Source organism: Musa acuminata, chromosome BXJ2-2 (assembly GCF_036884655.1).
Source record: "Musa acuminata AAA Group cultivar baxijiao chromosome BXJ2-2, Cavendish_Baxijiao_AAA, whole genome shotgun sequence".
Classification (NCBI taxonomy): domain Eukaryota; kingdom Viridiplantae; phylum Streptophyta; class Magnoliopsida; order Zingiberales; family Musaceae; genus Musa; species Musa acuminata.
The window spans coordinates 25695219-25712048 of record NC_088339.1 but is presented as its reverse complement, the minus strand read 5'-3'; the positions used below and the strand labels follow the sequence as shown (position 1 = coordinate 25712048).

Here is a 16830-nt window from a genome sequence, read left to right as displayed (position 1 = left end):
ATATGATGGCGTTACTTCTTTTAGGTTCCTTCCTTGCTCACTACTTTGGTTGTATGTGAGGATCAAAGAAAGGAAGGGCCTCCTCATGTGCATGCATAACAACCACACTAACTTATCTACTAACAAGAAATAAAAAATTATGTTATCAACTTATATATTCGACTTTCGATCGAACAATATTTTGAGCTCTTAAATTTTTTATAAGTGTATCTTGAAATTTGACCAAAAGATAGGGAAGATGTTGGCTTAATTAATTGCTATGATGTCATGTACTTGTTGTGTATGTTCCAATTACAATAAACTAATTCATGGTCAGTGGTGATTTAAGAAAGGAAAATACTATGCAATTAGCAAGCAATGAGGGTGGAAAAGAGAACAGGGGACCATGAGAATTGATCTTACTTGGACCTCAATGTCTAACTTCTTGGAAAGAGTGGGTACAAAGAGAAAGTGCAGGGAATAAAGATGGGTATTTCATTACTTGCTTTACAATGACTAGAGAGAGAGAGAGAGAGAGAGAGAGAGAGATCATTTAAGGAGAGACAGAGTCTGTTAATTTTCTCACGAGAATAAGTAACTTGACATTGAAGGCACTTAATGTACAATAATGAAGCTGGTGGTCTTTATAGCAGTAGTTGCTGAAGGATGAAATGGCTGGAAGGATTCAAAATAGATGCAAATATAATTCAATTACTTGTTTCATAAAAGGTGAGACAGAAGCAATTGTTGCATTCAGGGGACCATTTCACTTTACATAATAGCAATAGGTTCTGATCTATTCCAAACAGAACTATAATTTGCTTATAATTTTCTACTATCAAATTTCAAAAGAGAGTTTTTTTGGCAAAATTGTATACAGAAGTCCTAAAAGTTAAATTGACTACAATCAAATTTCTAACAAAAACTATGTTTTTTTCTAATAAAAAGCAATCAAATTGGCTTCCCTCCTATATTATCTTAGTATTGTTTTCTGAAAGAGAAATGGTAGTTCATATAAATATTGTCAGAGTATAAATGTATGCTTCAAAATCCATCTTTATGATATAATGCAGATGATTTTTACATTTACAAGGTCAAGCAATCTGTCAGATTAACAATTCAATTGTTTTTAACACTTCTGAGGTCAATCTGAAATCCCATGATAATTTTTAGAAGAATTATTATATATTTTTAATTTTTTTGATCAAACTGAGTTCAGTCTAATCATCAAAATAATTTAGCTTCTTTATATATATATATATATATATATATATATATATATATATATATATATATATCTCACTATTTGAGGTCTTCATTGCTCTTGAAGGCCAGACACTATGTGGGTCCAAGTTGGAGCTACTGCTGCAGCCTTCTGATCAATAGCATAATTCTGAAGGACCATAAAAGTCAATGACCAAATACAAAGTCCACTGGTGAGAATATTTTGTCAAATGTGTTGGTATCTTGGTTGATTTAGTCTCATCATGCCTCTGACTTGTTCCTGAATGTTTATGTTGACTCATGCTAGATAAATATTTAGCATTGTCAACAAATATATATATATTCTGTGACAACAGAAAGATTGTCACATGAGATTCTATTTCTGTGAGAAAGATTGTATCTTAAAACAGTGTAGTTAAGAGATGAGCAGAAGATCATCCTAAACATCCAATTGCTAGACCAAGATTGACAACATAATTGAGCTGTAACAAAGTGCAATCATTTACTTTCCTTTTATCAGATTAGCATCCACTGATTTCTGATTTCTGATGAAGTTAGATTCAACTTCTATTTCGGAGGATTTGATTTTGAGAATCCAATCAAATTAAGTATCCTTATATATGACCTATAATTTTGCAATAGAGAAAATTATGAGAGAGATTTAGAGATCGAGGAATTAGCAGATCGATTGACACAGTGAAGTGAATAAGATATTCACTTTTGATGTATCTTATATTTTATCCTCTGTTTCTCAATTTGGTTGATAGGGTCAATTACATTATGATAGATTATGAATGATATATCGAGGAAAGTTTCAATCAATATAGAATCTGTCCAACGGAAATCGAACGTATGCTTCGACAATCTTGGCTACATCTTCTGATCGAAGATACGGTTCGAAAATTTTGGCTAAATCTTCTGAAAAATCACGGAGATCAAGGACTTCAAATTTGCATCAGAAACTGAATACAGAGACAACGATCTCCTGGAGAAGTCTTCCTTCTCTTGTGCTGATCGGAGTTGATGTTGAGATGATGAAGGAATGGCACGGCAATCCGCAGTTCGACGTCTTACTGCAGAATCTGAGGAGAAAAAGAAGCAAAATCGCAAGGTACGTTTGAGACCGCAAGCCATGCTTTTGTGTTGTCGTTGTTTGTCTCGTTCGCTGCACCGATTTCGATCCATTTCTGTCAGTTCGGCGTCGACAAAATCTGCTCGAGACGACAGGGAATGGCCTGATCTCCCCAAGGACATCGTCGACATCATCGTGATGCGTCTGTCGACGAAGGACTACGCCCGGTTCGCTTCCGTGTGCAGGAGCTGGCGGCCCTGCATGCACCCCGACGCCCGCCCGATGTGCCTCATGCTGCTCCGCTGGAGCGACGGCGCATGCAACGTGTTCGATCCCTCCTCGCGCCGGAGGATCAACTACGACGCCGAGTTCCCCGAGCTCGCTCGATCTCAGATCCTCTACTGCAGGGACGGGTGGCTGCTGCTCAAGCGCTGGGCCACCGACAAGCTCTTCTTCTTCCACCTCGGCACGAGATCGCGCTCGAACGTGCCTTATCACCCCCGCATGACGCCTCGCCTCGCCGCCTTCTCGTCGCCGCCGTTGTCCGGGGACTGCGTGGTGGTCGTCCTCGACGACCTCTGCAGAATCTTCACCTGGCGGTCGTTCGACTCGGAGTGGCGACTCCACGGGACGAGGATCAAGTACAAGTCGAACCTCGTGCCGTGCGGCCGCCACTTCCATTGCCTCTGCCAAGACGGGCAGCTGGGCACCCTCGACGCAGCCGACAAGAAGTGGTCCGTCCGCGACATGCCGGCGGCCAGGGAGCTGATGTTGTCGGAGGGGACAGAAGCCGGCCGGCATTACCTTGCCGAGTTCGACGGAGGCCTCTACATGGTCTTCGTCAGTGCGCGACGAAGGCACGTGAGGGTGTTCAAGTTGCGCCGGGCGGGGGCCACGGAGGAGATCGAGATGTTGGGGAACCGGACGATCTACATCAGTGCGGGGGCGGCGCACATGGCGATGGCTCCGTCGAAGGAGATGGGCAACAGGATCTACTTCCCCACGCGAGGCTCGTCTAGGGGATCGATACACTACTATTGCATGGTGAAGCGAAGGTATAGTTACAGTGTAGATTTTGTGATGCCGAGGAAGCTACATGAACTGTATGAGAGTAACATCGAGCGTGTTTGGATTGATGTCGGGTGGAAAAGTCCAAAGGAATTCGAGCAGTTTGGGAGATGAACTTTCCGAGTAAGTGTTTAGTTTGATTAGTTGATGATCGATCTGACACTTCATGAATCTTAGCTATGATAAAACCTATTAATCTTCTCCGATCTTTTGTTCATCCCGTGGAAGCAGAGAGGAAGAACCACGAGCACATAAACACGTCCAAGAACAGTGCTCTGCAAAACACAGGCAGAATACATGGAGCTAATAAACAGAGCATATGAATCTGTTTTTTGGACACAAACAATATTCAAATACAAAATATAACTACATCAGAAAACACAAAGAAAAAGCAGATAATACACGACGACAAAGGTCTGGGAATCACAGTCTGCTAGTAGAGATTATGAGCAGATAAATCATGTATAATTCAGTCTCTTGACTATGGAAGCCATATACTTCCCCTGGTACTCAGCAAGAGCGAGCTCCACTTCGGTAGGTTGCCTCGTGCCATCTCCAGCAAAAGTACCAGCACCATATGGAGAACCACCTCTGAGTTCATCCATCTTGAACATATCAGCTCCGAAGGTGTATCCAACAGGAACGAAGAGCATTCCATGATGTGCCAATTGGGTGATTGCAGTCCAACTGTCCAAAGTAAAATGATAAACAAATGTATCGTATTAGACACAGATTAACATTCAAAGTGTATCAGACAGAAACGAATGGGAGAGATGATCTTACGCAGTGGTTTCTTGCCCTCCTCCTTGTGTCCCAGTGCTCACGAAGAGTCCGGCAGGCTTCCCTGCGAGCTTCTGCTCCCTCCATAGCTGTCCAGTAGAATCAAAGAATGCCTTGATCTGAGCTGCCATGCACCCATACCTCGTCGGAAACCCGAACAGTATCCCATCTGCGTCGGCCAGCTCTGAGGCAGCTATCACTGGAATTGCTGGATCCTTGGGAGGAGCAAGCATCTTCTCCAAGACGTCCGATGGGAGGGTCTCTGCAACACGATACAGGACACCCTCCACACCTTCGGTGCCATCCACCCCCTTCTTAATCTGCTTTGCGAGGGCCTCAACGTGGCCGTACATGGAGTAGAACACGATGAAGATCTTGAGCTTGCGCTCCACGGCCAGCGGCGGTACAGCAGGTTCGACGATCTCTGCACTGCCTTCGGTCTTCTCCTGGGCGGGGACGTGAGCGTTGCTCTCAACGGTGGTTGCTTTATCTGAGGCTATCCCTGGCCCTCGCTGCCGCCTCTTGCTCGGGAAGCAACCTCCTCCTTTCCCCATTTGTCCCTAATCTCTCGTTAATAGTAGCAGAACTCCAGTTCTTGTATGATTGCTTCCTCCAATCACACGAAATTGCTTCTTTCCAAGTTCAAGAATTCTATTTTTCTTGTAGATTTCGACCCGTAGCGATCCAATTTGCCTCAGCACTCCTAGAAAAAGAGAACACCCGATCGATATCCAACAGAGGGCCTCAAATCTACTCAGGGAAAAGAAAAAAGAACGTAAAATGTTCTTATTTCGACCGATAGACACTGAATCTACTCGATTCAGCTGTCGACGGGGAAAAATTCTCACCTCGAGCGAAAATGCAAACCGAAACAAAAACCAAAGAAGAACGCTTTCGAGGAGATATTCAACTCAGACAAAGCTAATCGAATTTTGATCGGGATGGAAGAAAAGGGGTCTCAGTGATATAAATCCTTTCAAAGCGGAAACAAATCCTGCTGATTCTATGCATATCGATCGGAAAATGGCTTCTAAACTCGATTCTTACCCCAAGATTTCCATGGGGGAGGGGCCGCCACGACCTCCCGCGGCGTTCCGAGATGCGAATCGCGTCGGGCTTCCTTCGGTCTTCCTCTAACTACCGTCTTGCTTGAAGTGTTGGAGTTCCTCGCTCCGCTGTCATGTTGACCTTCCAGAAGGTTTGACGACGGGGTTACTATGCCACTGACCACCGTCGACAGGATCGACTGCCGGGACTGCGTGCGATACATGGAATCAGCCTATGAGCAAACGAAACGTGTTCATTTTCTGGTTTGGCAAAGCTTCTGCTGGCGTCAGCTTTTCTGGTCGGGTCCGGTTGTAACAATCTGTGCCCATCCCAATCCATCCGATCTCATCACGTGTTGTGATTCCGTCTTACCTCAAGTGGTTGCGAACTTTGGAAATTAAAACAGATTTTGAAAGTGTTTTTATATTCAATTTATTAACTAAATTTGGTCTTTTTGTTCTGAAACGGATGCAAAGGAAACAATAAAGGAAATGTTTGTGTGATTCGTTTCTTGCTTGAAGTGGTTTCGAACATTGAAAATTAAAAATAAATTTTGGAAGTGTTTTTATGCTTAGATCAATTAATTAAGAAACGAATCATAAAATATTTTTATAATTTCTTTTTTGCCTGAAGTAGTTTCGAACTTTGAAAATTAAAAATATTTTTTATGTTTAGATTAATTAATCGAATTGGGCCTTTTCATTCTGTCATGGTGTAGAGGGAAACAAGAAAGTACTTTTGTGATTCTTTTTTACTATAAGTGATTTCGAAGTTTAGAAATTAGAAACGATTTTCGAAAGTGTTTTTATGTTTAGATCAATTAACTGAATTGGCCTTTTCGTTTTGTCGTGCTGAGGGAAAGGAGAAACAGATTAAAAAGTGTTTTTATGATTTGTTTTGCCTGAATGGTTTCGTAACTTCAAAAATTGAAAACAGTTTTCGGAAGTATTTTTTATTTACAGTAATTAATAAATTGGGCCTTTTCGTTCTGTCACGGGTGTCGAGGGAAATGAGAAACGGGTCAGGAAGTGTTTTTGTAATTCCTTTTTGTATGAACTGGTTTCGAACTTTGAAAATTAAGAATGATTTCCGAAAGTGTTTTTGTGTTTACATCAATTAACTGAATGGGACCTTTTCATTCTGTCTCGAAATATTTTTATAATTCTTTTTTTCCTGAAGTGGTTTCGAACTTTGAAAATTAAAAAACAGTTTCCGGAAGTATTTTTGTGTTTAGATCAATTAACTGAATTGGGTCTTTCCGTTCTAACACGTGTCGTGGGAAACAAGTAAAGGATCAAGAAGTGTTTTTGTGATTCCTTTTTTTACTAAAGTGGTTTCGAACTTTGAAAATCGAAAACAATTTTCGGCTATGTTTTTATGTTTAGATTAATTAACTGAAATGAGCGTTTTTGTTTTGTCACGGGGTTGATGGAAATGAGAAACGATCAAGAAGTATTTTTGTGATTCTTTTTTTGCTTCAAGTTCTTCCAAACTTTCAAAACTGAAAACAACTCGGTCTTTTTGTTCTATCACAGGCGTTGAGGGAAACAAGAAATGACTCCAGAAGTATATTTGTGATTCCTTTTTGTCTGAAGCGGTTTCCAACTTTAAAATTTGAAAGTAGTTTCCAAAAGTGTTTTTGTGTTTAGATCAATTAATCGAATTGGACCTTTCCGTTTTTAATTCAGAAGTAGATCAGAAAGTACTTTTGTAATTCCTTTTTGCCTATAATAGTTTCAAACTTTGGAAATTATTTCCGGAAGTAAATAGTTTCAAAATTGTTTACGGAAGTATTTTTATGTTTAGATCAATTAACTGGATTGGACCTTTTTTTTCAATCAAAGTGTCAAGGGAAACGAGAAATGAATCAGGAAGTGTTTTCATAATTCGTTTTTACTTGAAATGGTTTTGATCTTTGGAAATCTGAAAGTGTTTTTGCATTTAGATCAATTAACCAAATTGGGTCTTTTCAGTCTATCGCAGGCTGAGGGAAACGAGACTCGCTACCTAATCATAATAGGTGGATTTAAAAATAATAATAATAATATATGGATTTGAAAACGTGGATGGATTGTCTAATTAATTTCTTTCAAAATGAGCATTTCTATGATCTAGCGGGTAATGTGTTGGCATTGTCTCGACATTTGTCGTAGAGGCCGTAATAGAGAACAAGCACCTACGATGATCAAGAAAGTCATAATGGAGAGTTGGTCCCACCAATCCAAAGAGGAAACTATTGGTTATATTGCGCACTTCAACATCCGGAGTTTCTCCCCGGTCATGCCTTGGCTCACATCCAATATCATACCAGATCAATCGGGGCGTGGAAAGGGACGAATAAACCTATCGGTGATGCTTTCACCTTGAGAGCCACCATGTAGCTTCAATGCCTCTACTCTTGTGAGAGTAGGGATGTCTACGGCGTCATGCTTACAATAACGCCACCAACTCTGGATCTCAATATCGGTCGGTGAAAGACTCTTCTATCAATGTGGCTAGCAAATCGAGCGCAAGGGGCAGTAAGGAGCCCATAAGACTCGTCCTCTCGTTCCACGTCCTCCATCTCCTCATTGTCACCGTAAGTTTTTTCATCCTTATCCTCATTAGTTGCTTTTGCTATAGGATGAACCACACGCCCCCTCCTTGGGTGGGCTTCGACACAAGTAGCAGTGGCTCATCGTTATCATAGACCTTAGTAATAACAACAATAATGACAGTAGCAACCACTTTGTTCTCCCCCAACCATCGGTCCTCGCCCTTGTTAGTGTTTCAGCTGTCACCCCGTTGGTAGTTCTCCTATTCAAGTTCCAGTTCTTTGACTCTCCCGCCGCCCCTTGCTCGATAGCGGGTGCATCATCTTCTTGTTAGTAGAGTGCAAAGAGGGAGAACACGTTGCAGCAGGAATAGGAGCAGATGGGGCAAGCGAGGCTAGCGTAGCTCTTGACATAGGTTGCAATACAAGGTAAGTAGAAGGTGTGGGAGCGCTCCGCCATGAAGACCGATGTCTCTTGACTTGCTTTCACAAGCCTGTTTAGATAGTCCGTTTATGTTTTCAATTTCAAATATTATCAATTTTTTAAAATTTAAAATTTATATTATTATATTAATAGTTTATTATGAGTGGATATATCTATAAGCACTTAAAAGGTCCACGCTAAAATAAACCTTAATCTTTTCTTTTTTTAGACTAAAGTCGTTACGAATTTTAGATATGTTTTTATGTTTAGATCAATTAACTCAATTGAGGCTTTTCGTTCGGTCACGAGCGGTGTGGGAAACGAGAAACAAATAAAAAAGTATTTTTGTAATTCCTTTTTGCTTGAAGTGCTTCCGAACTTTGGAAATTGAAAACGATTTCTAGATGTGTTTTTGTGTTTAGATCAATTAATTTAATTGAGTCTTTTTGTTCTGTCACAGGTGTTGAGAGAAACAAGTTTCGACTTAGAAAGTATTTTTATGATTCCTTTTTACCTGAAGTGGTTCCGAAGTTTGAAATTGAAAATAGTTTCCGAAAGTATTTTTGTGTTTAGATCAATTAATCTAATTGGGCCTTTTCGTTTTGTTGTAGATGCCAAGGGAAATAAGAAACGGATGAAAAGTACTTTTGTGATATTTTTTTGCCTAAAGTAGTTTCGAACTTTGGAAATTAAAAATGATTTTGGAATCGTTTTTGTGTTTAGATCAATTAATCAAATTGAACATTTTAGTTATGTCACGAGTCGAGGGAAACGAGAAACAGATCAAGAAGCATTTTTATAATTCCTTTTTGCCTAAAATGGTTTCGAAGTTTGGAAATTGAAAATAGTTTCAGAGAGTGTTTTTACGTTTAGATCAATTAATTGAATTAGGTTTTTTCGTTCTATCGTAAGCCGAGGAAAAAGATCAAGAAGTACTTTTATAATTACTTTTTGACTATAGTGGTTTCAAACTTTGGAAATTAAAAATGTATTTTTTATGTCTATATCAATTAATTTAAAAATAAACAATATTTCAAAATTTTAAACATATACATGTGAATAATTAAATAAATATATAAAATAATAATAAAAATGTAATTATCATAATTAAAAATTGTATGAATATATCATATGAAAAAAAAATGGAAAATTATAATTTATAGTTTTTTTAAATTTCGTATGAAATCTTAAATTAGACTAATCAATCATATTTAATTATGCTAGCTCATAAATAAACTAAACATTAGCACAATTAAATCTTTTAAAAATAAAATTGAACAAGTGAAACATTAGTTGACTTCTGAGATTGATCGAATCTAAATCCAATTAAATAGTCAAAAATATAAATAGAATTAAATCTGATCAAAATATTTGATTAAAATAAAATAAATTAATTAATTTTATAGTTGACGATATAAGTCAAAAATATTAAAATTTTAAAAGGTAAAAGTATAATTTTATTGAAATATATAGTAAAAATATATAATTTTTCAAGAGCAAAAGTATCAAGGAAATACAGGCTAAAATTAAAAAGAATCGGAAGGGTAAAATATTCTTTTAATGATTGAAAACCTTATATATATATTTTTTTTTTCTTAGTTGCTTGGGCTGCTACACACATAAGCAATCATACATAACTATCACCAGCTATTGCACCACCATCACATCACTCGTACACTATCACTGCCCGCGATTAAATAGTTAATCATCGAAAGTCATCACCCTCGATAATACTATCACTAACAATTGATTAATAATAATAATATATTAATCAAACACAAGAAACCCTACATCACCTACATACAACCACCGATGAGATAAAAAAAACATATCGACAACATATACATACTCTTTAAATATTATACAATCGATAACATATTTCATAAACAGATTGTTCGAATATTATGCAACAATAACACATTTTCACAAGAAAAAATACTAATAAATAGATTTAAATATAAAATAGATCTGATATATCTTTATGATAAAAAATATTTACTTTTATAACATACTCTAATATAATTATATACATAAAAACTATAATTATATTATAATTATATAAAAATAATAATATTTAAACCAGGATCAAATAAATCAAGATTATATATATTTGAATGTCATTCAAAATTTTTTTATCTAACATGCAAACAAACAAGCGTTAGATTCAAAAACTACAACGATATTAATTTATAAAAAAATTATTTTTTTCTCTATTCTTATCAATCACAAGAACTATCATTCATAAGAACTAACTAAAGAAGATCGAAAATAAATATCTAAATATTTTTTATAAACAAAAACAGACGATTTATAATGATAATTAACAAAATATTTTTCATCAAAATTGTCTCCAATGAATTATACCATAATTAAAATTTTAATTTTGATTTAATTACATATATAATATATTTTACCTAATTAAATAAATTAAATTTATAATATATCTTATCTAATAAAATAAAATAATATAATTAGTTTGTGTTTATGGCGTTCTATGATCCGCCGTTTACAAAGAGATCACTCGAAGACACCATCATTCACACTACACAACAGAAGGTTCTAAATACATCCATTCGTTTCCAAATCTACCATTATCATCCAAGCTACGCTACGGATGATTTCCCTTGGGTGGCTTCACGATAAGGACGGGACATGTTGCGTGATGAGCACAGTAGTCGCTCACGCTGCCCAGGATTGCCCTGCGTCCAACAAAGGATCAAAGGTTTTTTTTTGGTTGAGGCATTTCATCAAACACATTCTTTAAGCATCTCACCTCCTGATCTTACTTAGACCGCGACTCCCCACCACAAGGAGGTCGGCTTGCATTTGTTCCGCGAACTGGCATATCATCTCCTTTGGATCCCCATCTACGATGACCATTTCCGCTTCGACCTATGCAGAAACCAGTTGACGATAAAGTACACGACCTATGTGTAATTGATACAACGCGGAGACGATGACTTACTAGTTTGCTTCTGCAAACTTGCGTCGCTCTCTCGAGCAAATTGCGTGAGTTCTGCTCTTGCGCCCTTCTCACGGAGTCTATCACCGACGAGGTGGCATAAACGGCTGCAACAAGGCAAGACATGTAATTCTTGGTCATAGTTTACTTCTCCCTGTAAACATGATACTCTCTTGTACTGAAAAGAACAGAAAAAGAACGGTGATGGGGATCAGTCATGCATGGTCCAACTGGGTGCATGAAGTGCTGCAGTGGCTGCTGCGCGTGGATAAGGACGAGTCTGCCCAGCGATTCCGTCTTGTCCGGCACATCGCTGGCGGACGTGAAGAGATTATCGAGTGCCCATGACAGCGCATATAAGCTCCCTTCGGTCTCCTCTACCGCCACCAACACCTTCATCTTCTTATCCTCACCACCTCCCTCCGCCATCACCGGTGCTTGGCTCTCTTCCATGCCTCTCTCTCCCTTACCAGTCTCTTCGCTTCGCCCAACTTCAAAGCTCCGACTGCACCCTGTGGATTTTCTATATTGCAGTGGGGCCGGCGTGGACGGTGTCGTCGAGACTCTCGTGGAGACGCGACACGGCCGTGGGTACGCGGCGGACATGCAGGAACATATCATTAAAGAAGACTGTGCCATGGATGGGATTAATTAAGAGCCAAAAAAATCTTAATCCTCCAAGATAATAATAATGGAACATCGAACTCGTCCGCATCTCCAATTCTGCCCACGTTATTGTATCTTCCGTGGCTCGGCCAACTCGTTCGAGGGAAGGGGCGTCATCGTCATTCCATCTATAAAATAGGTTCTGTAGCTAATAGTCGGGTCCAATTTAACGACCCAATCCAGCTAATGGGTTTTCGGGCTCGTCCCTCTCTCTGACACACGTCGGTCAAAAGCCGGACCGCCTCCGCTGCGACGCATTCGTCCACAGGGCGGAAAATGATACGCACAGTCATTTAACGCACCCACGTCGACCGTTTACTCTTCGTTACCCGAGGGCTAATACACGAAACTGACCTAACGGGTCACGTCACCAACCGCTTCCGTTCCTTCAATATCTACCGATGACTGGGTAAACGGAAACGCGGTATGGATAGTTGGGAGACACCAAAACGCGAACCCTATCATCGCCTCATCGATCACAATAGAAATAGTGAGTGAGCGAAGGAAACGACCGACATGCGGTCTCCTTTCCCTCTTTCTCTCTCTCTCCTCCTTTCCTCCTTCCCTCTCTAGGGTTTCTCGATCGGTGCCCAAGTGGTCGCGTCGCCGGCCGCCATAGCCTGCAGCGGGGTCTCGGTGTCTGTCGCGGTCAATCGCACCCCTCCCCCCCTCGGCTCCAATCTCAAGGCGATTCGTTGGAGGTACAGCTTCGATTGCTTGTCCGTCTCCGATTCTTTTCCTTCCTGGCTCCCCCGTCGATTCGCTTCCGCCTTTGATTTCACTCCATCCGGTCTCGATTCGTTGCCTCGTGGTCGATCGATCGCTTGTTTGCCGTTATTTTTTCCTTAATTCTCTGGTTTTCATGGTTTGTGCGGAACAGTGGTAATTCCCTTATAATCATGGGGCTTTGTCTGTAAAGATGCTGTCTTTCGTCCTCGTTGATTTGGGTTTGTCATCTGCGTCGATTTGTAGTTAAAGATGATGCATATGGTTTAGATATGAGATTGAGATAGACGTGCCCTTGACGAAATCTATTTTTGTTTGATTTGATGATGGAAAAATCTTATATTGGGGAATTTTATTAGATTTTTACCAATATTTGGCTATTCTTGATTGTTTTATTGCCTTGCTTCTGTTTTTAATTAAGTGAGGTATTGATTTAGGGTTTGATAATGGACGAGACTGCAAAGATGGAGAGCCATCTATCATCAGCTGCGGCTTTTGTGGAAGGAGGAATTCAGGATGCTTGTGATGATGCATGCAGCATCTGTCTGGAAGCCTTCTGTGAAAGTGATCCTTCGACGGTATGCTGTTATGTATAAATATGTATGTATGAATATACATCTATGTGGTTGGTTGTAATAATACTTCTTCTCTTTTTATTGATCTTTGTCATTGTTCTTCAGGTTACTGGTTGCAAGCATGAGTTCCATCTACAGTGCATTCTTGAATGGTACTTCTGTGTTTTACACTATGTGATTACCGTTTTTCCTGAGTCACTGAAGTTGTTTACTACGTGCTTTTTTGAGCATGTGGACAACACTCCAATAAGTTAGTTGAAGGAAACAACCTTCTACTGTTAGACTCCAGCCATTTAAGGGAGTTATCTCATCTTATAGGATTGCTGGGGTGATTGGCCCAATTGTCTTGGGTGCATTTTCCCATAGTAATTAAATAAATTTGGCCATTTTATTGGCCTTTCTTATTGGATATTGATTATTGTTGGGTGTTGTCAATGTCAGAAGCTAGTTTCTTGTGCAATATTCGTTATTATTATTATTATTATTATTATTATTATTATTATTCTTGTTTTCCCTTGATATTTATTCATTGTTTCAAACACATTTCATCAATATTTCTTCAATTTATTCATGATTAGGTGCCAGAGAAGCTCTCAGTGTCCTATGTGTTGGCAGTCAATCAGTTTGAAGGATTCCACCAGGTTCACATAAATCAAATTAACCTTGCAGATTATGCTTAGTCTTCTGTTACAACTAAAAGGCTCTTTTTTACCTGATGTTGATTGTCTCAGCCAAGAACTATTGGAGGCTGTAGAGCGGGAAAGGAACATTAGACTTAACCATGCACGGACTACCACCATTTTTCATCATCCAGCACTTGGTGATTTCGAATTGCAGCATGTTGGTAGTTCCATAATGGTTTTGATATTTTTCTCCCGTGATTTGTTGCCTTTATGAATGGAAAAGCTAATTTTTCATGCCTTGGATGATAATTTCTTTCTCTCCTATTTATTGCAGTTGCCAGTTGGTGGAAGTGATGCTGAACTCGAAGAGCGTATTATTCAGCACTTAGCTGCTGCTGCTGCCATGGGAAGAGCTCACCACATTGCTAGAAGAGAAGGACGGGTCAGATCAGGTTCTCATGGTCGCCCACAGTATCTGGTTTTCTCTACAAATTCAAACACCCCTTCTGTGGGCTCGGTATCTGCCTCATCTGCTCCAATAGGAGAAAATGAATTAGCTCCTGCAATAATTGCTGCCGATTCATCAGCTACTATAACTACTCCAGGAGAGGAACCTGCTGAAGTGACAAATGTTAGCCCAGCTCATGCTAGCCAGGTTCCTTTCTTGACGCCAGGTAGCAGCAGTAATCCACAAAGGTCCAGTATATCTAGTCCCAGGTGCAGTTTAGGATTGTATATTTGTAAATGTCTTGTATTGTTCACTTTTTGGTATAAGATTGTTCTGATCACTACTTTGTATTCAGGACACCTGCACAATCATCTCCGGTTAGCCAAGAACCAGGACCATCAGACTTCCAATCCTTCTCAGAGACTCTGAAATCTCGCCTTAATGCTGTGTCAATGAGGTACTCTGAAGCTCATCTGTTGGTTTTGGTATTCTGAAAATGTATATGCTGATTGTATCCCTTACATTTTCTTGCAATTAGGTACAAGGAATCTATTGCTAAGAGCACCCGAGGATGGAGGGAGCGGCTGTTTTCACGTAATAGTACTGTGGCAGATATTGGTTCTGAAGTCAGGAGAGAAGTTAATGCTGGAATTGCTACTGTGTCACGGATGATGGAACGCTTGGACACGAGGGAAACTAGAAGAATGTCTGGTGTGTCTGCTCCACCAAGTGATGAAGTGCACTCAGTTATGGAACCAACTAACGAGAGTGTTACTGCCAATCATGCTAACACTCATCCAAACAATAGTACTACGCCATCTTCTTGCATTGCAAGTTCAGGTCCCAATTAAGTTATGTCACAATTTCTGATGGTCGAACATGCTGCAGTTCCAAAATTAAAGGTATATACATATTGTTCTCCTTTTACATTGTTGATCCAGTTTGTCATAAACATAAGATAATTTATTGAAATTAACAATACCTTGCACATAGAATTGTTTCTGGCCTGGGCTTGTCTCAGTTAGGCTTAATACTAAAGCTGGCCAGACAATTTGACTGAAGCGAATACCATCCTTGGATTGGCTACTTTGTGCTGGTGACCAATGGGGTGGATGGTGCTGGATCTTCATCTCATAGAATGGAGGTTCACTGATGCTTCATGTACCAATGTATTAAAACTGGAGAGATAAAAAATGCTTGGTTTAGGTTGTAGTGATTGCCAGAGTTATCAGAACATTATGATTCCATTTAGAAATGAGGATTCAGATATGTCACATTGATCTACCAAACATAGATTTAGCAAGAAAAGAAAAATCGACTCTCAGGATAATTTTTTTCCTTTGTTTTGAAAGTTTCACCTGAGTGATATCAGATTTCTCATCCTTTTTTCCCTTTTCACTTCGAATATCTATATGTTGCTGACAAGAAGTTCATAGAAACAAAGTTTCTACCATCAGCCATGCAACTGTAGAATTTTGTTGATAATTTATTCTTTGTTGATCATTTTTTAGCCCTGATATGTTCCCACGAAACCAATCAATCACAGGTTAAAATTTTAATTTCATGTGCATACATTGTAACTCAGAAGTTGCTGATACATGTTGTGATGGTCTTGCTTTTTGGTATGATAATATGACCTGTCAAGTGTGAACCTTCAATATTTTCTTCAAATCGCCCTCCTTTTGATTTGGTTTTCTTTTTCTTAGCAAGAAATGTGATAAATAAATTGGCCTAATGTCAGTATTCAAGTCCTTAATGCATGTATTATTAGAGAACTGTTAACTTTGGTTTCTATGGTATCATCAGGCCGTCAAAAGTACACTGTGGAAGCTACAGGTGCTATGCTTGGGAAGGTCCTAGCATTTGTTAGAAAGTAGGACAAGAGCATAAAGGAGATCACTTCAAAATCTATTTGGATTTGATATGTTTGCTATCAGCTGTGTAAAGCTGCTGTTGATAGAGAAACTCTTTGACAGTAATAATGTGTACAATACTCTAGGCGCAAGGTTATGATGCAGTATTCTGACAAAAACCAAGCTTTTCTATGTTTGGATGTAATAGCCTTGTTGATGATCTGCTGAATCAAACCACTAGATTGTCTTGCAGTTTTACTAATTACCAACCCTCCAAAAGCCCCAAAGATGTCATTGTTTTCTTCGGCTCAGGTGGAGCGAGGGGATGATTTTGGGGATCGGAATGCCAACCCTGTTGTTACCTCGATCACCCTCTCATTGAATTGTGTTGGTCATTGTTCTTAATTTGCATCGTATGCTTGTTTGATGGATGTATTACTTAATGTTTAGCATGATGGGCAAAGGGTTGATTGCGGAGCATCAGTTGCTCCACCTTCCTCTTATCAAGTGTGGCACACGGTTGCAATAGTATTAGTACCGCTGCGTCATCTACGAATCTTAAATGATATGTGGCAACTCGTCCATCTTAATAATGTACATGCCAGTAATCTTCTGTGTTTTATATGTTTCATTCTATGTTAGCTTGTTATGCTTCTAGTAATAAATAATTGAGATCTGGTTCTCGTATACGTTAGAAGAATGGATGGTTGGGATCATTTAAGCTAATATTCTTTTCCTTTTTCCGTTTTTGGATTGCATGGCTTTGTATAAGCTACGACTTACGCGTCACGGTGGAAACCCAGCGGATTCAGGTGCCAAATGCGTGTATGGTAGAGCAGTCAAATGTATG

The 16830-nt window shown here is 39.3% G+C and overlaps 3 protein-coding genes and 1 long non-coding RNA gene across 8 annotated transcripts; 2 read left to right on the top strand and 2 right to left on the bottom strand.

Moving 5' to 3' along the window:
• Nucleotides 1–2245: 2245 nt before the first annotated feature.
• On the top strand, nucleotides 2246–3457 carry LOC135604820 (F-box/kelch-repeat protein At1g57790-like). The gene has a single exon (XM_065094474.1). It carries the CDS (start codon nucleotides 2246–2248, stop codon nucleotides 3455–3457), a length of 1212 nt encoding a protein of 403 aa, XP_064950546.1.
• Nucleotides 3458–3647: 190 nt separating this feature from the next.
• LOC103975996 (probable NAD(P)H dehydrogenase (quinone) FQR1-like 1) lies at nucleotides 3648–5298 on the bottom strand. 2 transcript variants are annotated; one of them, XM_009391159.3, is made up of 3 exons: nucleotides 5171–5298; nucleotides 4127–4826; nucleotides 3648–4030 (listed from the first exon to the last, which is right to left on the bottom strand). In XM_009391159.3, the coding sequence occupies exons 2-3, from the start codon at nucleotides 4675–4677 to the stop codon at nucleotides 3802–3804; spliced, it is 780 nt and encodes a 259-aa protein (XP_009389434.2). In that variant the 5' UTR covers nucleotides 4678–4826; nucleotides 5171–5298; the 3' UTR covers nucleotides 3648–3801. The 2 variants fall into 2 exon arrangements, with proteins under 2 accessions (XP_009389434.2, XP_064951932.1); XM_065095860.1 differs by lacking the exon at nucleotides 5171–5298 and adding an exon at nucleotides 4972–5131.
• Nucleotides 5299–10735: 5437 nt separating this feature from the next.
• LOC135604988 (uncharacterized) lies at nucleotides 10736–11228 on the bottom strand. Its single transcript, XR_010484278.1, has 3 exons — nucleotides 11093–11228; nucleotides 10901–11019; nucleotides 10736–10826 (listed from the first exon to the last, which is right to left on the bottom strand). It is a non-coding gene; the product is annotated as an uncharacterized LOC135604988 (long non-coding RNA).
• A 969-nt stretch (nucleotides 11229–12197) lies between these two features.
• LOC135605589 (E3 ubiquitin-protein ligase RHF2A-like) lies at nucleotides 12198–16242 on the top strand. 4 transcript variants are annotated; one of them, XM_065095858.1, is made up of 9 exons: nucleotides 12198–12456; nucleotides 12919–13059; nucleotides 13162–13208; nucleotides 13635–13697; nucleotides 13788–13914; nucleotides 14014–14375; nucleotides 14483–14584; nucleotides 14666–15029; nucleotides 15934–16242. In XM_065095858.1, exons 2-8 carry the CDS (start codon nucleotides 12928–12930, stop codon nucleotides 14976–14978), a joined length of 1146 nt encoding a protein of 381 aa, XP_064951930.1. In that variant the 5' UTR covers nucleotides 12198–12456; nucleotides 12919–12927; the 3' UTR covers nucleotides 14979–15029; nucleotides 15934–16242. The 4 variants fall into 4 exon arrangements, with proteins under 4 accessions (XP_064951930.1, XP_064951931.1, XP_064951929.1 ...); XM_065095859.1 differs by having other exon boundaries at nucleotides 12919–13081; nucleotides 14014–14396; XM_065095857.1 differs by having other exon boundaries at nucleotides 12199–12456; nucleotides 13788–13896; nucleotides 14014–14396.
• Nucleotides 16243–16830: the final 588 nt, after the last annotated feature.